We start from the raw sequence: 25619 nt of genomic DNA, 5'->3' as shown, positions 1-25619 counted from the left end.
AACCATGAGGTTGTGGGTTCGGTCCCTGCCCTTGCTCAGTGGGTTAACGATCCGGCGTTGCCGTGAGCTGTGGTGTAGGTTGCAGAAGTGGCTCGGATCCCGAATTTCAGTGGCTTGGCGTAGGCCAGTGGCTACAGCTCCGATTCAACCCCTAGCCTAGGAACCTCCATATGCCGCGAGAGCGGCCCAAGAAAAATGGCAAAAAGACAAAAAAAAAAAAATTTTTTTTCAGGCCCACACCTGCAGCATATAAAAGTTCCCAGGTTAGGGGTTGAATCAGAGCTGCAGCACCACAGCCACAGCAATGCCAGATCCGAGCCATGTCTGTGGCCTACACCGAAGGTCATGGCAAAGCTGGATCCTTAACCCACTGAGCAAGGCCAGGGATCGAACCCACATCCTCATGGATACTAGTCAGGTTGGTTACTGCTGAGCCAGAATGGGAACTCTGTCCTTGATCCTTTAACCCGCTATGTTGGGCTAGGATCTAACACACATCTCCACAGTTACCTGAGTTGCTGCAGTCAGATTCTTAATGCGTTATGCCACAGTGGAACTCAAGAATTAACCGTTTTAAAGTGAACAGTTAATTGGTGTTTGGTACATTCGCAATGTTGTGCAACCACCTCTATCTATTTCTGAATCATTTTCATCATCCCCAAAGAAAAACTTGTGCCTGTCCTGTTAAGCAGTCCATTATAGAAGGCAGTCTTTTTTTTTTTTGGCTACACCTGTGGCAGTTGGAAATTCTGGTGCCAGGGGTTGAACCCAAGCTACAATGACAATTTGGAATCCTTGCAGGAAACTCTTCATTTTTTTTTTTTTTTGGTCTTTTTCATACAATGCTTGTTATTTTCGAAATACAAAAATAAAAATAACATAGACTTGGGAGTTCCCATTGTGGCTCAGTGATTAGTGAACCTGACTAGGAACCATGAGATTGTGGGTTCGATTCCTAGCCTCGCTCAGTGGGTTAAGGATCCCGAGTTGCCATGAGCTGTGGTGTAGGTAGCAGATGCGGACTTGGAGCCTGCATTGTTGTGGCTGTGGCTGTGGCTGTGGTATAGGCTGGCAGCTACAGCTCTGATTTGACCCCTAGCCTGGGAACCTCCATATGCTGCGGGTGCAGCTCTAGAAAAGACAAAAAAGCAAAGCAAAACAAAACAAAACAAAAAATAGCCTCATCATGTTAAAATACCGAAAATACAGAACTATAGAAAGATATGCAATTTCATTTTATTTTATAATAAAGTATCTCAAGCCTTTTTAATATGGCATTTGTTTTTTTCAAAAACAGTTTTATTGAGATATAATTCACATAGCATACAGTTCACCCATTTAAAGTATACAATTTAATGGCTTTTAGTATATTCACATGTGTGTGCAGCTATCATCAGAGGCAATTTTAGAACATTCTCATTGGGCAGTGATTTTTTTTCCTGTTCTGTTCAACTGCATCTAGAGCAGTGTTTGGCACAAAGTAGGTACTCAAATTATATTTGTTGACTGAATGAAATGCACTAATGAGAATAAATTAGTTTAATCATTAACTCTGCAAACGTTTAACGAATGCCTACTATGTTCTGACAACTGGAGAAGACAGAAAGTGGTACTAAAAGGGAGTTCCCTGGTGGTCTAGTGGTTAGGATTTGGCACAGTAACCACTGTGGCCCTCGTTCAATCCCTTCTCTGGGAACTGAGATCCAACATAGAGCTGCTGCATGGTGTGGCCAAAAAAACAAACAAAAAAAGATAAAGAAAAAAAAGTGGCTCTAAGACTCGGAGCTTGCCCTTGGGGAGAGGACAGTTGACTGGTAATAGAAGACAAATACATAGATAAGAGGTGGTGATGTCAGAGCAATCTAGAGAGGTTATTATGGGAGTTCAGAGGATGGTGATACTGATGGAGTGGTTACTACTGTTATTGGCTTTAAATAGTTATTTGCTATATTGTTGCTTCCCCAGGGCTTCACTGTCTCATTCCACATAGAATAGAAACCAGGCCCCTTTCAGTCTCCACCTCAGGCAACAAAGGTTTCCTGAAAAAGTTATATCATCTATTAAGATCTTTGACATAGGAGTTCCCATCATGGCTCAACAGAAGCGTATCCAGCCAGCATCCACGAGGACACAGGTTCAATCCCTGGCCTTGCTCAGTGGGTTAAGGATCTGGCATTGCCGTGAGCTGTGGTTTAGGTGGCAAATGCCGCTCGGATCCCACTTTGCTGTGGCTGTGGTGTAGGCCAGCAGCTACAGCTCCTATTCAGCCCCTAGCCTGGGAACCTCCACATGCTGTGGGTGAGGCCCTAAAAAGACAAAAAAAAAAAACAAACTTTGACATAAACTGTGAGAAATGTACTGTATTGAGTTTCTAGGGTGATAATAATTCTTGGCATCATGTCACATCATTGTTTTGAAGACAGTGCTTTCTTATGCATAATGTATAACATAATGCAATCTTATAACAGCTTTTTTCATTTAATTGAAAGTATACATCCTTTTGAGGGAGAGAGTGGTAGGCATCCGGTATCTTCCTCGTTTCATTTTCCCTAATTCTTTAATGAGGTGTTTAAAGGAAACCATCCCTCTGGAGGGTTTTTCCTGGGGATGTTGGAATGAAAGTCTGTGGGGTGGTGATGAGTGTGGCCTAGAGGCAAACCAGGACCACTGCAGCAGTAATGGCAGTCAGCACTCTTCTGGCATTTTCTGCATGCCTTCAAGTGCTGAATGCTTGATGCGCATTATCTCACGTAATCCTCACGGTGACCCTGTGAGGCAGATTGTGTTGTTATCCTCATTTTGCAGGTGAGTAAACAGAGGCCCAGAGAATAACTTCTTTAAGGTTATTCTAAAGTTAGTGAGTGGTAGAGGTAGGTTGGTTGAACCCTTAATGGCAATACCGTGCCGTTCCCTTCCCCAGAGAGGATCAGCATCTAGACATTCTGTGTTGTGTTCATTCACTTATTTAACAAATAAGTGTAGATTTCCTATGATGCCTCAGGCCCTGGGCTAGGGCTACAGTGGTGAACAGCACAGCCGAGATCCTTCCAGCCTGGCATACCTTCCAGTAGGAAGCTCAGAACTAGGAATAATGGGAAGATGTTAACAGAGGTGGTGGGGAATGGAGGCTGTGAGCCGGAGAAGGGTTGAGTAAGTTGTCCACGGTGTGATCCAGAGGTGGATCTGAACTTCTCTTATCTTCTCTTTAGCCAGGTGGTGTTCCTGCTAAGTCTCAGAGCCTTTACCAGAGCTTGTGTCTGTGTTTATAGCTGTCCAGATAAGGGTTTGCCATGCCACTTAAAAGCGTCCTGATTCTTCCATCTGGAAGCTCCTTGGAAGAGTCCCTTGAGGACGATGTGGGTCTTGAGGATGACTTTGTATTTCCAGTGTGTCCTCAGAATTCAGCATTGCTTTAGAAAGCTTTTTATTCAGATATAAATGGAGAGCCAGACTAGGTGAGTTGGGTGACGTCAGAGAAACTGACCATGGAGCTAAAAAATGACCCTTTCAAAAGAATTCGTTTTGTGGATCATCTCCGCACAGAAACATTCTCTTTTCTCCTAGAGGAGGAGGGGAGCTGCCGGCAGTGCTGTAAGGTCATGTGTCAGAAGCACCATTGCTGGTTATAAGACATGGGAGGAGAATTCCTGACCTCTCAAGTAATGGAACACTTTGGGCATGCTGGAGTGGAAGAAAGTGATCTTTGCCCTTTCCAAATGTGCTTAATGTGTTTGTGAGGCCAATCTTGTGACTTCAGTGGTCTTAAGAGAACAATTGATTGAGAAACAATTGTTTTTACATGAAATTCTGTTGACACATACATGGATAAACACAAAGATATCTGAGGACAGAATGAAGGGAAATTTTCTGAACTAACTGGGTTGGGGAAACACATTTACTAGAACTCTCTGGCAATAGGGGGTTTGCTGTTGGAATGGAACTTCCTTTGGTTTTGGACTTTAAAATAGACTGGAGGAGTTCCTATCATGGCTCAGTTGTAACAAACCCGACTAGGATCCATGAGGATGCAGGTTTGATCCCTGGTCTTGCTCAGTGGGTTAAGGATTCCCCATTGCCATGAGCTGTGGTGTAGATCTTGACTCAGCTTGGATCCTTCATTGCTCTGGTTGTGGCCTAGGTGGGCAGCCACAGCTGTAATTCAACCCTTAGCCTGGGAACTTCATATACCATGGGTAAGGCCCTGAAAAGACCAAAAAAAAAAAAAAAAAAAAACCCCAAAAAACAACAAAAAAAGAAGACTAGTTACTTATCTGCTTGGCATTGTTTATGTAAAATCCCATCTGAAAATTTGGCCATGGATTTAAATCATGGAGTTCTTTTCAACATGATGGAAGTGGCTCTAGATTTTTCAAGGAAGAAATCGCTCCTTTTCCACTTCTTTCCTTTTCACAGAAGAAGGAAAATGTTTCCTGAATTCTATACCTGTGCTGGTCTAATATCATCAGTTCAGTGCCAGACACTAGATGAAGCTAGATACACGTCTGTGAATTTTGTCGACTGAAAGAAAAAAAAAAAGCACAACCTGAAAGTTGAGAATTATGTTTTATTCAGTAGCCTTACCGAGGACTGCAGCCTGGGAGACCGCCTCTCAGTCCCGAGGAACTGTTTCCAAGGGATGAGGTGGAGCCAGGATACGAGGAAGTTTTTGCAGGGAAAAAAAAAAGCATCTTGCAGTCCGATGTCAACCATTAGTGCTCATCACAAGGAACAGACATCTAAGTTAATGATTTTAGTGCTTTTCTATGTACGGGAATATGCAAGGTCTGGGCTCACTGAAATTATTCCTCTGATATCCATCTGCACCATCGAGGGCCAGGATCCTGCTTTTCTCTATCTTGAATCCCCCCAGTTGAACCGTGTGGGGAGAGGTAGGGTGCTGCTGTGGCTGATGGCTTGATGGGGGCAACATTCATTATTTACTCAGTATGGCAGGCGACATTCTTTGTTTACTGAAATGGCTGCCTCCCCCCCTTTTTTTTTGGTCTCAAAATGAAGTAATCAAGTTCAAGTTTCCTCCTGGGATTGTGGTCCCAGGTCTGATAAGACTAAGAATCTGGTTTGGTTTCTTTGAGTTCTGTCTTTTCTTCTGAACTCAGGCAAAAGGGGAATGAAAGCAGAATATACCAGAGACCATCACATCAAAGTCATGGTTAGGAACGTAACTTTGGGAATAATTTACTGATTTATTAGTTTCAGGATCTCAGTGGAGAGGTACAAAATCATCTTTGTTGGCTCAGGGGTGGGATTTATTTTGTGAGTGTTAGGTTGTGATGGGGGCACAGCCACGCTTCCCTTAGTGCTTCCCATTACTTTGGGGAAGGAGTTTATTTTTGCCCTCAGCTACAGGGAACATTTTAATAAAAATTTAGAGGACTGTAAGATTGGAGTTGGTACAAATCCGATCCTTTTCACGCAGAGAGACCAGAACCGAAAGGAGCCCAGTGCTGAACGGCTTTCCTTTGCAGTGTTTTCTGGTGTCTTGGGGGTCTCTGTGCGCTGTTTAACTTTCCTCCTTCCAGGGCCTTTTTACTTCCGTGTCCTTCCCATCTCCTGCTTTTCCCTTCCCAGGCCTCCTCAGAACAAAGCCCATGTGGTCCTTCTTCCTGGAGTGATTCTCCGAGGGCCAAGAAGGAATTGCTCGAGGGAGACTGTTGTCATTCCCCTTGGCTGCTTGGGTCAGAGGCTGACTTCTCACTGCTGTAAGCTGCTCTGAACTCAGAATAGGAACAGGGGAGATCATTGAGTCCTGTTCCATTTCATTTCAGAAACTGTTCGTTTCTCCTTTAGAAACTAGCTTTTCACCTTGTGGGTGAGACAGAGATGGGGAGAGAGGTATACTCTTTGCTTTCTTCAAGATTGGTATGATAGGGAGTTCCCGTTGTGGTGTGGTGGTTAACGAACCCAACTAGGAACCATGAGGTTTCGGGTTTGATCCCTGGCCTCGCTCAGTGGGTTCAGGATCCGGTGTTGCCGTGAGCTGTGCTATAGGTCCCAGACTCAGCTCGGATCCCACATGCTGTGGCTTAGGCCAGCGGCTATAGCTCTGATTAGACCCCTAGCCTGGAAACCTCCATATGCCATGGATGCGGCCCTAGAAAAGACAAAAAAAAGCGATTGGTATATTAGCTAGTCCCTTGACTAAGCATCAGCCATAATGTCAGTATTAATACTTCTGTGTTTTGGTTAGCGGCCATGGAAAGGTTGTCAGAAGCAAGCAGTGAGAGCTTTCATTTTCAGGTGGACTCAGTTTAGATCTCACTGCATTGCTGATTTAGCCCCTGAATGAGCATCTTCTGAGCCCTAAGCGGGCACAAGCCCAGCTGCTCCTGCTGTGCCTGCGTGTTTTCCCAGCGGGCTCCTCTTTAGAAAATAGCGGGTGATATTGATCAGCTGCTTACCGTGTGCCAGGCAATGTGCTATACCCTTTACTGTGAGCTTTATCTCAGTAGCCCTCTGGGTTGTAGAATCTGTTATTATCTTGTTTCTTTGAGGCTTCAGAAATGAGTAGCTTTTCTAAGGCCACACAGTGGCAAAGCCAGGAGTGGAATTGGGGTGTTTCTGACTTGCCTGAGGTCCAAGCAAGCTGGAGGAGAAAGGAAGGCAGAGGCCGGGGAGGAGTGCTTTGGGGTGTTGCTCCTGCTTTTGCTGTTGTGTAAGGGCTGAGGACCATTTCCAACATGTCGAGTTGGGTGGGGTGGCAAGTTGGCAGGGCTCAGAGTCAGGTAGTTAATTTTACTCCAGGAATGGAGCAAAGTGGGATCATTGGTTGCAAACAGGCAGAACAAGTAGAACAGGAGTTTTATTCCCTCTGGCCCCTTCGTCATAAAAGGGAATCTTACCATCTTTTCTTGACCCTTTTCTCCTCTGACTGAAAACCAGTGCTACCTCCATGGCTATTCTCTCCTCTCTGGTTCAGGGGAAAATGCCCTCAGGTGAAGGATGAATTGAGTAGTAAAACAGGAGGCAAAATGATGTGAAAGAAGAAGGGAAAATGAAGCATGGTTTCAGTTTGCCAGGCATTTTCTCATTCATCTTTGATTTGGTTAGCAACCACTGCCCAGTCAGGGGAGACAAAGATAGCTATAGCCTAATTTTACATGTGCAAAAATGCAGTCAGTGCATATTTAATGGTTATCCAGGGCTCCTTGGTAGAAAAGCCAGCCTGAGGCTTTGAGCTTCTCCTCCCAGAATTCTCTGCACTGGACTCCTCTGCACTTGCCCAGCACATAAACTTGTATGTTTAACATACCCCAAGGCACCTGGTGCCAAAATAATACACCCAAATGCTGGCCTGAATGAGTTACACATGTTACGTACATCTTTTGGTGGGTACTTAACCAATATGAATCTTGAGACATTTCATTCTGTACCTAACGGCTCCTACAGGCCCCTTTTCAGGTGCCTACCCTTGAGTGTCCTGGGTAGCAGTTGTTTTGTGGGCTAACAGATTTATGAGGGAGTAGATTCCCAGGGGAGAAAATCCCTAGGCCATCTTCTTCCCCAGGACTGTTTGAGAAGGTGGAGGGCTCCTGCAGTCAGCCACTCTGACCTTATCTAACTCCTTGCTGGTAGAGCCAGATTTATGGAACTTTTGTTTTGTTTCTGTTATGGCCAGCTTAACAGCCTGGAACCAGGCTGGCTGAGTGACAGCTCCAAAGTGGGCTGTTCTGTGTAGCTTCTTGTTCCTCTCAGTTGCTTAGGAGATACGTGAGCCCCTCACCAAGTTTATCGATGCTGCTGAGTGTTAAGCCCTATGGAAGATGTAGGGTGGAGGAATGTCGTCAAAGTACCTAGCAAGGTGCCTGGCATTCATTCATTCAGTAACCAGATGCTGAGCTCCTCTTATGGGCCAGGCTGTGTCCCAAGTACTAGGGATGTAAAGAGAGGCTTGGTACTGCCCTCATGGATCTAGTGAAGGGCACTGTCACTGCAGTGGGCATTTAGTAAATAAAATCATTAATGTTATCATTAACATCAAGGCTATTAATATAACAGTAATGATGTTATTAATAGAATAATGAGGAGTTCCTTTGTGGTGCAGTAGGTTGAGGATCTGGTGTTGTCACTGCTGTGGCTTAGGTCGATGCTGTGGTATAGGTTCTATCTCTGGCCTGGGAATTTCCACATACCATGGCACAGCCAAAAAAAAAAAAAGTGGAGTTCTCACTGTGGCTCAGCTGTAATGTGAATACAACTAGTATCCATGATGTTGCCAGTTTGATCCTGGCCGTGAGCTGTGGTGCAGGTTGCAGACATGGCTCGGATCCTGTGTTGCAATGGTTGTGGTGTAGGCTGGCAGCTGCAGCTTCGATTTGACTCCTAGACTGGGAACTTCCATATGCTGCTAGTTTGGCCCTAAAAAGATAAAAGAAAAAAAAAAGAATAATGAGCACTTTACCATCTTGTTGAGATTATGGGAAATGAAGATGCCTTATTATCACATCCAGTGGTCTGTCTACATTTCTCTAACTTCTCTTTATTAAACCAGCACACTCTTGAGAATCAGGTACAAGTTTTTTCTGTAATGGCTAGAGAATGCTAGGTGTAAAGGTTCATCACTCCTTTAGCTGAAGTAGAACTGCTTGCTGTTTTTTTTCAGCATATGGAGGTTCCCAGGCTAGGGGTCTAACAGGGCTACAGCTGCTGGCCTATGCCACAGCCACAGCAATGCCAGATCCGAGCCGTGTCTGTGACCTACACCAGAGCTCACGGCAATGCTGGATCCTTAACCCACTGAGTGAGGCCAGGGATCGAACCTGTAACCTCATGGTTCCTAGTCAGATTCGTTTCTGCTGAGCCATGATGGGAACTCCCTACAGCTTTATTTAGAGGTAATTCATATACCATGTATTATTATCCTTTTAAAATATACAATTCATTGTTTTTAGTATATTCATAAAGTTGTGCAACCCTTAGCACCATCTAATTCCAGGACATTTTCATCACCCCAAATAGAAATCCTGTACCTTTTAGGAGTCACTACCTATTTCCTTCTTCCTCCAGCCTCTGGCAACCCCTAGTGTATTTTCTGTCCTGTGAATTGGCCTGTTACGGAAATTTCGTATAAATGAAATCATAGACTATGTAATGTTTTGTGGCTGACTTCTTTCATTTAGCATAGTTTTTTCAAGGTTCATCCATACTGTTAGCATATATCAGTACTTCATTTTTATGGCTGGAATAATAATCCATTGTGTGGATATACCACATTTTGTGTACTCATTCATCATCACCTTTGTCTGTTATGGATAATGCTGCTATGAGCGTTCATGTGCAAGTTTTGTATGGATATGTGTTTTCAGGTCTCTTGGGTATATACCTAGGAGTAGAATTACTGAGACATGATAACTCTGTGTTTCACTTTTTGAGAAAAGTGTGTGAGCATTGAAAATTTTCCATATCCACATCAAAACTTGCTGTTATTTTTTTGATCATAACCATCCTAATGGGTGTGAAGGGATATTTCACAGTGGTTTTGATTTGCTTCTCAACTGTGGTGTTGAGTATCTTTTCATGTGCCTATAGACCATTTATAAATCTTTGGAGAAATGTTGATCCAAATTTTTTGCTTAATATTTAGATTATTTTTCTTAATGAGTTATGAAAGTTGTTTATGTTTTGGACCACTAGTCCCTTTTCAGATATATGATTTGCAATTTTTTTTTCCCATTCTTTGGGTTGTCTTTTCACTTGATGGTATCCTTTGCTAAATAAAGTTTTTTTTTAACTTTGATGAAGTCCATTTTATTGATTTTTTCTCCTCTTGTTGTATTGTTTTTGGTGTCATATCTAAGAAACCATTGGTTAATCCATGGTCACAAAGATTTGTTTCTGTGTTGTCTTATAAGAGTTTATAGTTTTGACTCTTTCATGACTTCTAAGTTGTTATTCTGACCAAGGCTTTAAAAGTTCCTATTAGTTGTTTGCAGGGATAAGTGCTGGGGGGGAGGCTGTTATCCTGGGGCTTCTTTTCCTTGTCACCTTTACAAGTCAATCAAGGGGCCCTGGGAAGTGCCTGCTCTTCTTGCAGGTATTTGTAGCTTATTTGTAGTTGCTATATTTCATTGTCTTTTTTCCTTTTTTTTTTTGGGAAGGTAACAAATGAAGAGGATTTTATTAGGAAATTGGACTGCAAACCTGATCAGCATCTGAAGGTGGTTTCTATTTTTGGAAATACTGGGGATGGGAAGTCTCATACCCTCAACCACACTTTCTTTTATGGCCGGGAAGTCTTCAAAACCTCCCCCGCCCAGGAGTCCTGCACTGTGGGAGTGTGGGCAGCATATGACCCGGTCCACAAAGTAGCAGTGATAGACACGGAAGGGCTCTTGGGAGCTACAGTGAATCTAAGCCAGAGAACACGGCTGCTGCTTAAGGTCCTGGCCATCTCAGACCTCGTCATCTATCGAACTCATGCAGACCGACTGCACAACGACCTCTTCAAGTTCCTTGGGGATGCCTCAGAGGCTTATCTGAAGCACTTCACCAAGGAGCTCAAGGCTACCACTGCCCGCTGTGGCCTGGATGTCCCCTTGTCCACCCTGGGCCCTGCGGTTATCATTTTCCATGAGACTGTGCACACTCAGCTGCTGGGCTCTGGTGAGTAGATGCTGTTACACGTGGACCTTTCTGGGGATGTTGGGATACAACAGCAACTTGGTGGTGGCGCATTGCCCAGAAAAATTCCTGTCTGGGCAAGACCTAAGGGAGTGCCTCAAGAAGGATGGAGCAGTCAGCCGTGTCAGAATGTGCTATGGTGAGGGTTGAGAATTGCCAGTTGGCTTTGGCGATTGGTCTCCTTGGTGATCTGGTAAGACCATTTCCCAGGGATGGTGGGCTTGAAAGCCTGATCAGAGTGGGAATCAAGAGAGAATAGAAAGAGAAGACTTAAGGTAATATATTCACCTCTCTCAAAGGGTTCTATAAAGGGAATTGGGCAAATGGAGTGATAGCTGAGGCTGGTGTTCAAGAAATTTTCCCTTTTAAAAAATTTAAGGCGTAGGAGTTCCCGTTGTGGTGCAGTGGAAACGAATCTGACTAGGAACCATGAGGTTGTGGATTTGATCCCTGGTCTCCCTCAGTGGGTTAAGGATCCGGTGTTACCATGAGCTGTGGTGTAGGTCGCAGATGTGGCTCTGATCCTGCATTGCTGTGGCTATGATGTAAGCTGGCGGCTACAGCTCCGATTAGACCCCCGGTCTGGGAACCTCCATATGCTGCGGGTGCAGCCCTAAAAAGACAAAAAAAAAAAAATTAAGGTGTAAAGTATTGTAGATACTTGTGTCCTGATGAGAATGATTCAGTAGAAAGGAAACAGTGCAGATGTAAGCGAGAGAGCAGGAACAGCTGGAGTGATACACCAGTGGAGGGCTGGCCTAGGAGGCGTGGCGAGTTTATCCGTAACAACAGGAGAGAAGGGAGGTTTTATGGACATGGTGGCAGGCGAGTAGGTAGATGTGGTGGATGTGTGTGTGAAAGTTGTCTTATAGTTTCTGTTATCTTAGAGAAATAGAAGACAAGAGCATCACCTGAGTGGAAGGATGAGGGAGCAGGTACAGTGACAGTGACTGGATACAGATGAGGACAGTGGTGTTGGCCCCTAAAACAGTTGCATTATTTATATTCATTCAGTCAACAAAGTTTATTAAGTGCGCAATGTCATGTGCTGAGTACTGGGGCCCCAAGTTGAAAGACATAGTTCCCACCCTCGAATAGTTCATAGTCCAGTTGGGGAGACCACACACATTCTATTCTGTAGTGAATGTAGGTCCTGGAGCTTTGGGAGTGCAGACAGGGCCACTTTACACCCCCAAATGGGATCTAGGAAAGAGGAGGTGACATGTGGACTCTGCATCTGGAGTGATGTTTTTTTAAAAGCTTAATTTCTTCGATCATGTCATATTCCTGTTTTCAACCTGTCAGTGGCTTTCCGCCATGTTAGAATGAAATCCGGACTCCTAATTACGGTGTCCTCACTCTACTTCATGCCTATGCGCCTCTGAACTCCTTCTCCAGTTACCCCCTCTCATCCCCTCCCCCGGCCCACCAGATGCCCTCCCTCTCTGTGTGCCCACATGAGCGCCTGCAAAGTGTGGGTACCCTCTCTCCACCAGCTCTACTGGCCTTTTCTCTTTTCCCATCTTTGCATGTGCTGTTCTGTCTGGAACATCCTCCCCCAGCTGTCCACACTCTTTCAGAGTCAGCTCACTCTCCCCGCCTTGCAGGCTTTTCCAGGAGCCTTTTCTCAAGGTCTCCTTCGAAGTGGTCCTCCCTGCACCCCCGCTGGTCACAGTCTTATTGCATCACTCTGTTGGCATCGGGGCACCTATCACTCTCTGAAATCATCCTTTGTGTTTGCTTGCTAGTTTTTGCTCTTTTCTCCTTGGAATGGAAACTCCACAAAGGCAAGAACCTTGTCTGTCTTGTTCACTGCGGCCCCTGAAGAGCCTGGCCAAATGCTTGATGCACAGTAAGCTCTCATCAGGTGTTAGCTGAGAAGAGGCTCATTGTGTTCGAAGCAGAGATTTGTACGGGAGGGAATGCCGGAGGTACTCAGGGATTGGATCATGCCTGGATGGTCTTAATTCAAGTCTCAAGTATGACAAGAACCCCTGAAGGATTTTAAGCTGAGAGTTATGTGATTAGATTTGTATTTTCAAAAGGTCCCGGCAGCCTGTTGCAGGATGAACTAGAGAGGCGTGCCTGGAGGCAGGGAGATAGCCAGGAGGTTGTGCCGCACCCGGTGAGGAGCGATGGGGCCTGAGCCGGGGCAGGAGCAGTAGGAGGGAAGTGGACAGACTGGGACCATATTAAGGAGTTAGAACCTGAAGGACCTGCTTCTAATGGAAGACGGACATCTAAATGTCCCAGAACAGAAGAAGAGCCTTATTAGCACGTGCCTCTAAGGTAAGGAGAGGAGCTTGGAAATGCTAATGTTTGGAGCACCATGTTTATACCACTTTGGATCTTTACAGCTTTGGTGAGGGGAAGGTCTAATTTCCAGTTCAGGTTTTTGAAATAACTAGCCTTTCAAAAGTAATTTTTTTTTTCTTTCCATTTTCCTTTTGCCTCACACTGTGCTAGGTGTTTATTTTTATACATGCGGAATAACAAGGACACATTATTTTTTATAAATGCTAACTTAATGTATCTTTGTTATTCAGCCTGGTCAACAGCAGCCCTATTTTACAGATAAAGAAACTGAACTCAGATTGCTTGAGTTATGTAACCAAGGAGGTTCCAGCTAGCAGTTTGCACAATTGGAATTCAAAACAAGGTCTTCTGACTCTGAAATCCAGAATTGATTCTGGAATACTGTTGCTGTTCCCTGAACCAAGATAGCCAAAGTTTATGCAGCATAGGAGGAGAGGTGCCAGAATTGTAGGCAAATTGATAATTAGATTCCTCTGTCTTGTAGACTTTTTTTGTGTGTGTGTGTGTCTTTTTAGGGCCACACGCACGGCATATGGAGGTTCCCAGGCTAGGGGTCCAATTGGGACTGTGGTTGCCAACCTACGCCACAGCCACAGCAACTTGGGATCTAGGCCACGTCTTCGACCTACACCACAGCTCACGGCAATGCCTGATCCTTAACCACTGAGTGAGGCTAGGGATCGAACCTGTGTCCTCATGGATGCTAGTCGGGTTTGCTAACCTCTGGGCCATTATAGCAGCTCTCCTGTCTTGTAGGCTTTCTGATTTTGCTAGATTGTTTTCCTTTTTTGGACAGAGGATTCCTAGCTGGGGTTGGTAGGCAAAGGAATTATCTCTCTTTTATAAATGAGCAGACCAAACTCCCATAATCATTTAGGAGCGATTAGCTTGTCCAGGGTCCAGCTGGGAGACGATGTTGGAAGGAAGTGAAGGTGGACAGGCTGTGTTCCTGGGTGGCTTTGGGAGGAAGGCACTTGCTCATCAGATGCTGCAAGTGGGGTGCTACCCTGGGATGCTGTCTGCTCCCATCTTCAAAAGCGACTGCTCCAGGAGTGCCCTGGTGGCTCAGCGGGTTAAGGATCCGGCATTGTCACTGCAGCTGTCGCAGCCAGCCGTCACTGGTTGCTGCTGTGGTTTGGGTTTGATCCCTGGCCTGGAAACTTCCACATGCAGTGGATACAGCCAAAAAAAAGTGCTCCAGGAGATGGGGTTAGGGATTAACTGCAGAATTTTGGCTACATTTCCTTGATGATTTTATGAGCTAAATAGCCACATCTCCAGTGTTTTTGTTGTTATTGTTTTTTGTTTTTCGGCCATGTCTGCAGCATATGAAAGTCCCTGGTCCAGGAATTGAACCTGAGTCACAGCAGCGACCAAGCTGCTGCAGTGACAACACCCGATCCATAGACTACTGTGCCACAAGGGAACTCCTTCCTGGTGTTAACTGGAGTGATTTTGTTGCTGCTGCTGCCTGAGATATTAAATTAAAACAAGAATCCCTTCCAAATTTTACCTTCAAGATATTTATTGAAACCGTGTATACTGCCATTCCCCAAATTTCTGGGTGAATGTTGGTGAAAATATGGGGAGGCTGACACCCTCCACATTGGTGGTTTGTCTACAGCTTCACCAGCATAAGATCAGCACTTTCAAAGTAGTTATTTATTTTAAATGTCCGTTAGTGCGTGACTGATGAAGTAACTCCATAGGATGGAAGATGATGTAGCTATTAAAAATAGTAAAGAACTGGAGCTCCTGTTGTGGCACAGTGGAAGTGAATTTGGCTAGGAACTGTGAAGTTGTGGGTTTGATCCCTGGCCTTGCTCAGTGGGTTAAGGATCCAGTGTTGCCGTGAACTGTGGTGTGGGTCGCAGACACAGCTCAGATCTGATGTTGATGTGGTTGTGGTGTAGGCCGGCAGTTGTAGCTCCGATTGGACTCCTAGCCTGGGAACCTCCACATGCTGCAAGTGTGGCCCTAAAAAGCAAAAAAAAATAAAATAAAAAAAAATAATAAGGAACTTCTTAGAGTGTGGTATGACATGGACATATATACGTGTATGTTATTAAGTGACGAAAGCAAGTTACGTACGTGTTGGTAATTGTGTAGGAAAAAAAGTCTAAAAGGGTAAAATATCGGGTTGTAATTACCTTTGAGGAGCAGAGGACATACATTTCTTTCCTTTTGTGCTTTGACGTGTTTGGATTTTTTACGGTGAACAAATTTCTTTAAAACTAAAGGAAAGTTGATTTTCAGTGTTGTGTTTCAATTTCTGCTGTACAGCAGAGTGACTCAGTCAGACATATATTTACATCTTTTTTCTCATACTATCTTCCATCATGTTCTATCCCAAGAAATTGGATCTAGTTCCCTGTGCTGTACAGTAGGACCTCATTGCTTATCCATTCTAAATGGAATAGTTTGCATCCACTAACCCCAAACTCCCAGTGCATTCCCACTCCCTCCTCCTTCCCCCTTGGTAACCAACCACAGGTCTGTTCTCTAGGTCTGTGAGTCTGTTTCTGTTTTGCAGATAAGTTCATTTGTGCCATGTTTTAGATTCCACCTGTAAGTGATACCATATAAACCAATGGGACCTCATTAAACTCAGAAGCTTTTTGCACAGCAAAGGAAGCTATAAAGAGCAGATTTTTATTAAAAAAGACACTTCCTTGATGTGTAACATAAATACTAAAAAGTACGCATCATATCAAAAGTGTATACCTGACACATTTCCACAGCCTGAGCACACGTGAGTGCAGGACCATATCATGACACACCAGCACCCACTTCACAGAAGCCCCGCTCGTGCTCCCTTCTAGGCAGAGGTGGCCTGAATTCCAACAGCGTAGATCAGTTCTGCCTGTTTATCTACTTTATACATACATATTCCTTTTATAATGAAAAGCAGGAGACTTTTTTTTTTTTTTTTTTAAGAATGGTCACTGATCACCTCCCTGTTTCTGCTTGTCCAGATCACCCCTCCGAGGTGCCCGAGAAGCTCATCCAGGACCGGTTCCGGAAGCTGGGCCGCTTCCCTGAAGCCTTCAGTTCTATTCACTACAAGGGAACGAGGACATACAACCCTCCCACAGACTTTTCTGGTCTTCGGCGTGCCTTGGAGCAGCAACTGGAGAACAACACCACCCGTTCTCCCCGGCACCCGGGGGTCATCTTCAAAGCCCTGAAGGTCAGTTGGCTTCTGCCCCGTGCGCTTCTCATTAGGATACCAGTGGGTGGTGAGAACACTGAGTTCTCCAGCTTTTGTTGGTGTTGGTGATTAGAAACCTGGGCTGGAAAGAGAAGCTATTGGAAAGGCATGACGGAGTTTGCACCTGTTGCACAACCTCATCTTGCCAGGAGCATGAATACCAAGGAGTCTTGGGTGGTAGTTAAAAGGTGACAGGTCCTCATCTTGGAGAGAAACTTTATAGTGAACTCATCAAATCAGTCCCTGCCGGTCCTGCTTCCTTTTTGTGGTTTGCTCTGTGTACACTTGTGTTACCACGCCTGCGGGCTGAGGACAGAAGGAGGGAGAGGGCAGGGTCTTTGGGGCAGTGCTGGGAGTGTGGAATTTCGAGAAAGGTTGGGGAAGTGTTGACAGGAAGATTGGAGCTGGGTACATGTGGATGCCCCAGGGGTTAGGGCGTAGGGCCCGAGACAGAAGGGATAGGAGAAGCGGGTTTGGCATAAAACTAGGCCAGCCCTGGTATACCCAGGAACAAACTCCGAGCTTGCTTAATTAAGCTGATTTGCTTAATTCATTGAGTTATAAATGTTTGCAGTGGAACACAGTGTAAACAATTTGTCAGTCTGGGTAAATTGTAGACAGGAGTTCTTTGAACTGTTCTTGCAACTTTTCTACAAGTTTGAAATTATTATCAAAATGAAAAGTTACCCCTCAAAAAAGATTTATGTTTTTTGCATAGTGGTTGGTACAGGGGGGATGTTTGTATTCTCCCCAAATCCCTGTGTTGAAATCCTAACACCCAGTGTGATGATATGAAGAGGGCCTTTGGGAGAGGATTGGGTCCTAAGAATGGAGGCTTCATGAATGAAGTGAGATTGATGCTCTTATAAAAGAAGCCGCAGTGAGCCTTCTGGCCCCTTCCAGCAAGTGAGGACACAGTGAGAGAGCATCATCTGTGAACCAGAAAGCAGGCCCTTGATAGAAGGCAACCATGCCACTCCAGCCTGCAGAACTGTGAGAGATAAAATTCTGTTGTCTATATACGCTATCCAGTCAGGTGTTTTATTATAGCAGCCTGAATGGACTATAAAAGCTTGGGCTCTGGAGTCACTTGGACTCCCAGTTCTGCCATTTACCTGCTGCTTGGTCTTAGGAAATTAGTTTATTTCTTCTTTCGTTCCTTCATTCATTCCGCATTCATTCAGCAAATAAAGGAGTGCATCTCTGTGCCAGGTAGAGTTTGAGGTGCTGGAAATACAGTGGAGAATAAGACAGAAAATAGTCTTTGCCCTTCTATTCTCCAAACCTTTTTCCTTGTCTATAAAATAGGGGCAATAGTAGAATGTTCCTGATGAAGTTGAGGAGGGGATTAAATGAGAATATATAATTTCAGAAAGAAAGTACTTGGTACGTAGTAAATGTTCAATAAATGTTAAGTATTGTGAATAATATTAAGGAAAAAACTATATAAAATGATTAGATTTGAATAATTCATGAAATACATATTTCTAATTAGAATTTAGGGTTAAAATATACTTAGATTAGGGTTGAAGTATACTTAAGCTAGGGTCCTTGTAATGGCTCAAAGGTAGTCAAGTGGAAGATTACACCTGAGTATTGCCAACATTTCTTTTCTTTTTTCTTTTTTCTTTCTTTCTTTTTCTTTCCTGCTGCATTTCCTTTTTTTTTTTTTTTGGCTGTGCCTGTGGGAAGTTCCTGGGATAGGGATCAAACCTGTGTCATAGCAATGACAATACCAGGTCTTAACCCACTGAGCCACCAGGGAACTCTGCAGACATTTTTTTTTCTGTTTTTTTTTTTTGGTTGCCCCACCTATGCTGCAGCTGTGGCAGTGTCAGATCATGTAGCTCACTGTGTGGGGCCATGGATTGAACCTGTGTCCTGGCACTGCAGAGACACTGCCAATCCTGTTGCGCCACAGTGGGAGCTCCATCTGTGGGCATTCTTTCTTTTTTTTTTTTTTTTGTCTTTTTGTCTTTTTGCTGTTTCTTGGGCTGTTCCCGTGGCACATGGGAGGTTCCCAGGCTAGGGGTCTAATCGGAGCTATAGCTGCCAGCCTACGCCAGAGCCACAGCAACGCAGGATCCGAGCCACGTCTGCGACCTACACCACAGCTCACAGCAACGCCGGATCCTTAACCCACTGAGCAAGACCAGGGATAGCACCTACAACCTCATGGTTCCTAGTCGGATTCGTTAACCACTGCGCCACGACGGGAACTCCCTGGGCATTCTTAAAAGAGGCTGGATCCATACTGTGTTCCACAAATGGCTATAAGTCTGATCAGTGTGAATACTGACAACCAGGCCAGTGGCTGGGTTGTAGAATTCCTTAGGTTTTCTCAAAGCTAACCCAGCTTTATGTTTAAATAAGGCCTTCAGGGACACCAAGAGCTGGAAGCAGTAATTAGTGCTCAGGGATTTTACCTTCCCGCGTCTTGGATGTCCCACTCCAGGCAGTTTGATAGGCACCTTTGAGAAAAATATAGTTATACTGTATTCTCAGGAGGTGATATGATTCATGAAGCTTTCTGGAATTAAAATGAACCTGGTCAGCTGAAGTTTTGAGGCTTCTTGGTAACTGCTGTCCTCAGAGGTTTACCTGGACCCTGTATTTTCTGTTTTCTGAGGTAGGGGCTGTGCTGCACTGAGATGTGGGGCCCTCTGCTCCGTCCATGGGAAGCAGTAACCTGTTGAAGCGTGTTTTGGGCTCTCCCCAGGGAATTGTGGGATCTTGCAGTTTACTCAAATCCTTGAAAAAATTGCTTTTGTCTTTTTCTGGTTATTTTATTTTTAATCCTTGTCTTTAAATTAGAGGTTGCCTGATAATCACTCTAATAGAAGCAATCTTTACGGTCTGCATTAGGCATATTGACCCAGGAAAGTTTTATTGCTCTTAAAATATACTCTATTCCCCTTTCTAAAAGCACTCAGAGGGCCTTTTGCTTGTGACCCTTTGAGCCGCCAAGAAAGGGCACAGTAAAAACACCACTTTTTGGTGAAGTGGCAGCAAGTTGTGCTGTTTTGCTTCAATCGGTGGTGTGACAAGTTTAAAAAAAAACAATATACACACACACCCACACACATATATATGTACTCTAGGAGTTCCCGTTGTGGTGCAGTGAAAAAGAATCCAACTAGTATCCATGAGGATGCAGATTTGATCCCTGGCCTTGCTCAGTGGGTTAAGGATCTGTCATTGCCATGAGCTGTGGTGTAGGTTGCAAAGGTGGTTTGGATCTCATTCTGCTGTGGCGTAGGCCAGCAAGTGTAGCTCTGATTTGACCCTTAGCCTGGGAACTTCCATATGCCATGGGTGCAGCCCTAAAAAGCAAAAAAAAAAAAAAAAAAAAAAAAAAAAAAAATAAAAAAGAAAAAAATCACTCTAATTGAAGTCTTCATAGTTCATTGCAGGGTATATAATATAATGGCCGTTTGTTCTCCTTATTTTTTTCCACAAGTAGCCTTAAATCCTTTTTGCATTTTATTAAAATTTTTTTTGTTATAGTTGATTTACGGTGTTCAATTTCTGCTGTACAGCAAACTGACCCAGTTATACATGTATGTACACTCTTTTTTTTACATCATCCTCCATCACATTCCATTACAAGTGATGAGATACAGTTCCCTGTGCTATACAGTAGGATCTCATTCTAAATGCCATAGTTTGCATCTACTAATTCCAAACTCCCACTTCCTTCCCATCCCTCTTGGCAACCACAAGTCTGTTCTCCATGTCCATGAGTTTGTTTCTTTTCTCTAGATAGGTTCATTTGTGCCATGTATTAGATTCCAGATATAAGCGATATCATATGGTATTTGGCTTTCTCTTTCTGACTTATTTCACTTAGTATGATAGTCTCTAGTTTCATCCATGTTGCTGCAAATGGCATTATTTTGCATGATATGGCATTATTTTGTTTTATGGCTGAGTAGTATTGCATTGTGTCTCTGTAAGTATACATATAGGTATTCCACACCTTCTTAATCCAGTCATCTGTCGATGGACATTTGGGTTGTTTCCATGTCTTGGCTGTTGTGAATAGTGCTGCAGTGAACATGCGGGTGCGTGTGTCTTTTTCAAGGAAAGTTTTGTCTGGATATATGTCCAAGAGTGGGGTTGCTGGGTCATATGGTAGTTTTATGTGTCGTTTTCTAAGGTACTTCCATACCGTTTTCCATAGTGGTTGTGCCAATTTACATTCCCATCAACAGTGCAGGAGGGTTCTCTTTTCTCCACACCCCCTCCAGCATTTGTTATTTGTTGACTGGTTAATGATGGCCATTCTGACCCATGTGGGGTGGTACCTCATCGTACTTTTAACCTTGAAGCCTTTTTGGAACAAAAGAGTGGGGGAGTTCCCGTTGTGGCTCAGTGGAAATGAATCTGACTAGTATCCATGAGGATGCAGGTTCGATCCCTGGCCTCTCTCAGTGGATTAAGGATCCGGTGGTGCCATGAACTGTGATGTAGGTCACAAATGCAGCTTAGATCCTGCATTGCTGTGGCTGTGGTGTAGGCCAGCAGCTACAGCTCTGATTCGACCCCTAGCCTGGGGACCTCCATGTGCCACGGGTGTGGCCCTAAAAAGACCAAAAAAAAAAAAAGGGGGGGGGATGGTCATAAGTAGATAAATTATCAGTGCCAAAATAGCTTTTATGGCTTCCTGTTTTTTCCATTTTTTTCTTTCTCTACTGGTATTTATTCTTTAACTTATCCAAATCCTCATAAACTTACTGAGTTAATACTTCAGGATACCTAGGGAAATATTCTAGTATCATTTCTATGATTTTGTTTCTTATATCATTTTTCTCTTCATCTTGTATAAAATATGTAGGAATGTTGTTAGCAGAAAAATGTATAAACTTCTTGGGAAAATGGAAACAAGTCACATCAAAGAGTTCCCTGTGGGATAGGGAATCCATTGTCACTGCTCTGGCTTGGGTCACTGCCATGGCACAGGTTTGATCCCTGGCCCGGGAACCTCCACATGCTGCGGGTGTGGCCAGACAAAAAACCCCTAAAACTGTGACACACAAATAAAGAAATCTCAACTCTTTAGTGATCAAAGAAATGGAAATTATGCAAGGGCAGACACTGACAAGTCTGGCAATAAAATGTCAAAAGGAATATGAAGCAATGTAAACTCTTATAAACTAGCAGGTGAAGTTAAAATGAGTACAACCACTTTGAAATGCAATTTTAGAAACACCTCGTGTAAAGGTATGCATAATACATATTGTAACCACATATTGTAACCAAACTGTTTCTAGGAACTTACCTTAAAGAAGCTCTTCCACAGGAACACAGAGAATCCCACGTGAGGATGTTAGTAGCAGCAGTCTTTGTAATAGCAAAGAAAAAAGCAAACTAAGTGTGCAAAAAATACGTAAATAAAATTGAAGTATTATATAATTATTTGCTTTTTTTTTTTTTTTTTTAAAGGGCTGCACCCATGGCATATGGATGTTCCCAGTCTAGGGGTTGAATTGGAGCTGCAGCTGCCGGGCCTGTACCACAGCCACAGCAACACCAGATCCGAGCCGCATCTGCAATCTACACTACAGCTCCTGGCAACGCTGGATCCCTAACCCAATAGTGGGGTCAGGGATCAGACCTGAGTCCTCATGGATATGAGTCAGGTTCATTATTGCTGAGTTACAACGGGAACTCTTGTTACTTATTTTAAAAAGAGAATTGCTGTTATGTTGTATGTATGTGCAGTTTTATACCTTGCTTTTTTTTTTTTTTTTTTTGCTTTTTAGGGCCACACCTGCAGCATGTGGAAGTTCCCAGGCCAGGGGTTGTATAGGAGCTGCAGCTGCTGACCTACACCACAGCCACAGCAATGCAGAATCAAAGCCGTGTCTGATATCTACACCACAGCTCATGCCAATGCTGGATCCTTAACCCACTGAGCAAGGCCAGGGATTGAACCCGCATCTTCATAGATACTAGTCGGGCTCATTATCGCTGAGCCACAATGGGAACTCCCTACCTTGCTCTTTTTTTTTTTTTTTTTTGGTATTTCTTGGGCCGCTCCTGCAGCATATGGAGGTCCCCAGGCTAGGGGTTGAATCGGAGCTGTGGCCGCCAGCCTACGCCAGAGCCATAGCAACGCAGGATCCGAGCCGCGTCTGCAACCTACACCACAGCTCACGGCAACGCCAGATCATTAACCCACTGAGCAAGGGCAGGGATCGAACCCTCAACCTCATTGTTCCTAGTCGGATTTGTTAACCACTGCGCCATGACGGGAACTCCACCTTGCTCTTTTTTAATGGAACATTGAAGCCTCGCATTTCCTCATGCTATTAAATATTCCATGAAAACATTTTTTAAAATAGTTGCATGCTTTTTCATTATTGGTATTGGTCATTTTTTACATTTAGTAGTTCTGCCCTTATTTTATTATTGTTATTTTTAATTTTATTTTTCTTTTAAGGGCTGTGCTTGCAGCATATAGAAGTTCCCAGGCTAGTGGTTGAATCAGAGCTGTAGCTGCTGGCCAATGCCATAGCCACAGCACTGCCAGATCTGAGCTGCATCTGCAACCTACACCACAGCTTGCTACCACACTGGATTCTTAACCCACTGAGTGAGATCAGGGATCAGACTGCATCCTCATGGATGCTAGTTGGATTCTTAATCTGCTGAGCCACAGCAGGAACTACTCTGCCTTTTTTTAAATAGCAGTTTCCATTTTTTTCCTTATTATATTTTCTATTATTGTTATATTTTCTATGTATTTAAGTATATTGTCCACATTCTGCCTATTTCTCTAGGATAAATTATTCCCAATTCTACTGCTAGCCAACCTTTCTGGACTATTTGCTGTATGACATGTACTGTGCTCTGCCCTGCATGTCTATTCATTTAATCCTCACAGCAACTCTGAGGTAGATAACAGATGCACAGAGAGGTTCATTAATTTGCCTGAAATGACTCCTCTAGTAAGTGGCGGAGAATTTGAACCAGGCAGTCCAGCTCCCAAGTCTGTGCTTAAAGGCCTGTGCTATATAGTTACTCCACATTTAAGAGGGTCAGAAGGTGTGGTCATCTTTAAAGGGTCCTGATGCATCTTGCCAGTTGCTTTTAGAAAGGACATTCCGTATGCCCTGAGGCATACGGAGGTTTCCAGGCTAGGGGTTGAATCAGAGCTACAGCTGCCAGCCTACACCACAGCCACAGCAACTCAGGATCCGAGTCACATCTTCAACCTACACCACAGCTCACGGCAACACCAGATCCTTAACCTGCTGAGTGAGGCCAGGGATTGAACTGTAACCTCATGGTTCCTTGTCAGATTCGTTTCTGCTGTGCCACGATGGGAACTCCCTAAAAAGTTATTTTTTTAAATTGTAAAAGTGGGGTGGCTAACGAATCCGACTAGGAACCATGAGGTTGCGGGTTTGATCCCTGGCCTTACTCAGTGGGCTAAGGATCTGGCGTTGCGGTGAGCTGTGGTGTGGGTTGCAGACACGGCTCGGATTCCTCGTTGCAGTGGCTCTGGTGTAGACCGGCGGCTACAGCTCCTATTAGACCCCTAGCCTGGGACCTCCATATGCAGCGGTTGCAGCCCTAGAAAAGGCAAAAAGAAAAAGAAAAGAAATTAAATTGTAAAAGCAATGTGTGTTCACAATAAACAATTCAGACTGTCCAGAAATATGTAACATATGACTTAAATTCCTTTCTCTTCTCTTCCCCCTCGCTGTATGATAATTGTTTTAATACTTTATTGTATATGCTTCTAGAAATTGTCAATGCTACATAAGTGCATGCGAGAGTCTATGTATAGGGAGTTCCCGCCATGGCACAGGGGATTAAGAATCTGACTGTAGCAGCTTGAGTCACTGCAGAGGCACAGGTTTGGCTCCTGGCTGGTGCAGTGGGTTAAAGGATCCGGCATTGCCACAGCTGCAGCGTAGGTCCCAGGTGCAGCTCAGATTCAGTCCCTGGTCCAGAAACTCCCATTTGGTTTGGGTGTGGCCATTAAAAAAAAAAAAAAAAAGTCTATGTATAGAATGTAAACTTTTTTTTCTCCTTAAATAAATCGGACCATAGAGAAGTTAAATCCCTTTTTCCTTACCCATATTCTTTCCATTCTACAGATAACCATTTTAGTAGTTTCTTGGATGTGCTTCTAGAAATATATATATATATATCTTTTTCCCCTTCCCATCATATTATCCACACTATTCTCTATTCCTACAACTTGTTTTTTTTTCACTTAATCTTGGTTATCTTTCTGTATTAGCTCATAATACATACCTCATTCTTTTTCACGCCATAGTGCATTTTTTAAAAGTTATTAGTGGAGTTCCTGTTGTGGCACAGCGGAAATGAATTAGTAACTATGAGGTTGTGGGTTCAATCCCTGGCCTTGCTCAGTGGTTTAAGGATCTGGTGTTGCCGTGAAGTGTGGTGTAAGTTGCAGACGCGGCTTGGATCCTAAGTTGCTGTGGCTGTGGTGTAGGCTGGCAGCTGTAGCTCTGATTCGACCCCTAGCCTGGGAACCTCTGTATGCTGTAGGTGCGGCTCTAAAAAGTGCAAAAAAAAAAAAAAGAAATTATTAGTTATGTCTTATTTTTGAGGTTATACTTGATTGGATTCAAAGAGAACCCAGTTGCTGTTTTCATGTTCATTATTGAACAGGAAACATGGTTAATAAGAAAGATTGAGGAGTTTGGAGAGAGAGAGAGTGTGTGTGTGTAAGTGTGTAATCTGCAGTCACTGTCTGCTCCAGTGACTTGCTCTTGCTCATGTTTCCTGATTCACCTTGCTGACCTGATCACTCCTCCTGCTGTTCAGCCACATTGTGGTCCAGGCCCCAGTCCCTTTTTCCCAGTTGCGTTATTTCCCACTTCCTCCTCTTCTTTTTTTTCATTTCCCACTTCTTGAGCACTCATTCCTTTGCTCAGTTTCTACGGTGGCAACAGCCCAGATACCTACCAGCAGAGCATATTCTCACTGATAAGTAGGTCTACTTAAAGCAAAGGGATGCTGAGGTCCTATTTAATAAGGGCTTTGAACATTGAATTGATAACCATTGCCTGTATTTACAGTTCTAATAATAATACACATTATTCAACCATTTTAAAGTTGAATTTGTATAGGTTTTGTGTAATACCTCCTTTAGCCTCTGATTTCTTTCTTTTCTTTTTGTCTTTTTGCCATTTCTTGGGCCACTCCCTAGGCATATGGAGGCTCCCAGGCTAGGGGTCGAATCGGAGCTGTAGCCACCGGCCTATACCAGAGCCACCGCAACTTGGGGATCTGAGCCGTGTCTGCGACCTATACCACACAGCTCACGGCAACGCCGGATCCTTAACCACTGAGCAAGGCCAGGGATCGAACCCACAACTTCATGGTTCCTAGTTGGATTTGTTAACCACTGAGCCACGACGGGAACTCCTAGCCTCTGATTTCTAAATGTAGAAACTCTGACTTTCCA

General features: G+C 44.0%; 1 protein-coding gene and 1 non-coding gene across 3 annotated transcripts in view; both read left to right on the top strand.

The window, feature by feature from the left end:
• ZFYVE1 (zinc finger FYVE-type containing 1) overlaps nt 1–25619 on the top strand; it is a 57416-nt gene that overhangs the window by 16486 nt on the left and 15311 nt on the right. For both annotated transcript variants that reach the window (XM_047794792.1, XM_047794791.1), the window contains exons 3-4: nt 10116–10620; nt 15930–16144. In XM_047794792.1, the coding sequence (XP_047650748.1) occupies nt 10116–10620; nt 15930–16144 (720 nt within the window). The remainder of the gene's footprint in view (nt 1–10115; nt 10621–15929; nt 16145–25619) is intronic.
• LOC125137043 (small nucleolar RNA SNORA21) lies at nt 19078–19214 on the top strand. The gene has a single exon (XR_007137351.1). It is a non-coding gene; the product is annotated as a small nucleolar RNA SNORA21 (small nucleolar RNA).

This window comes from Phacochoerus africanus, chromosome 9 (assembly GCF_016906955.1).
Source record: "Phacochoerus africanus isolate WHEZ1 chromosome 9, ROS_Pafr_v1, whole genome shotgun sequence".
NCBI lineage: Eukaryota > Metazoa > Chordata > Mammalia > Artiodactyla > Suidae > Phacochoerus > Phacochoerus africanus.
Note: the sequence above shows the minus strand (reverse complement) of the source record. Positions and strands in the feature narration are given on the sequence as shown.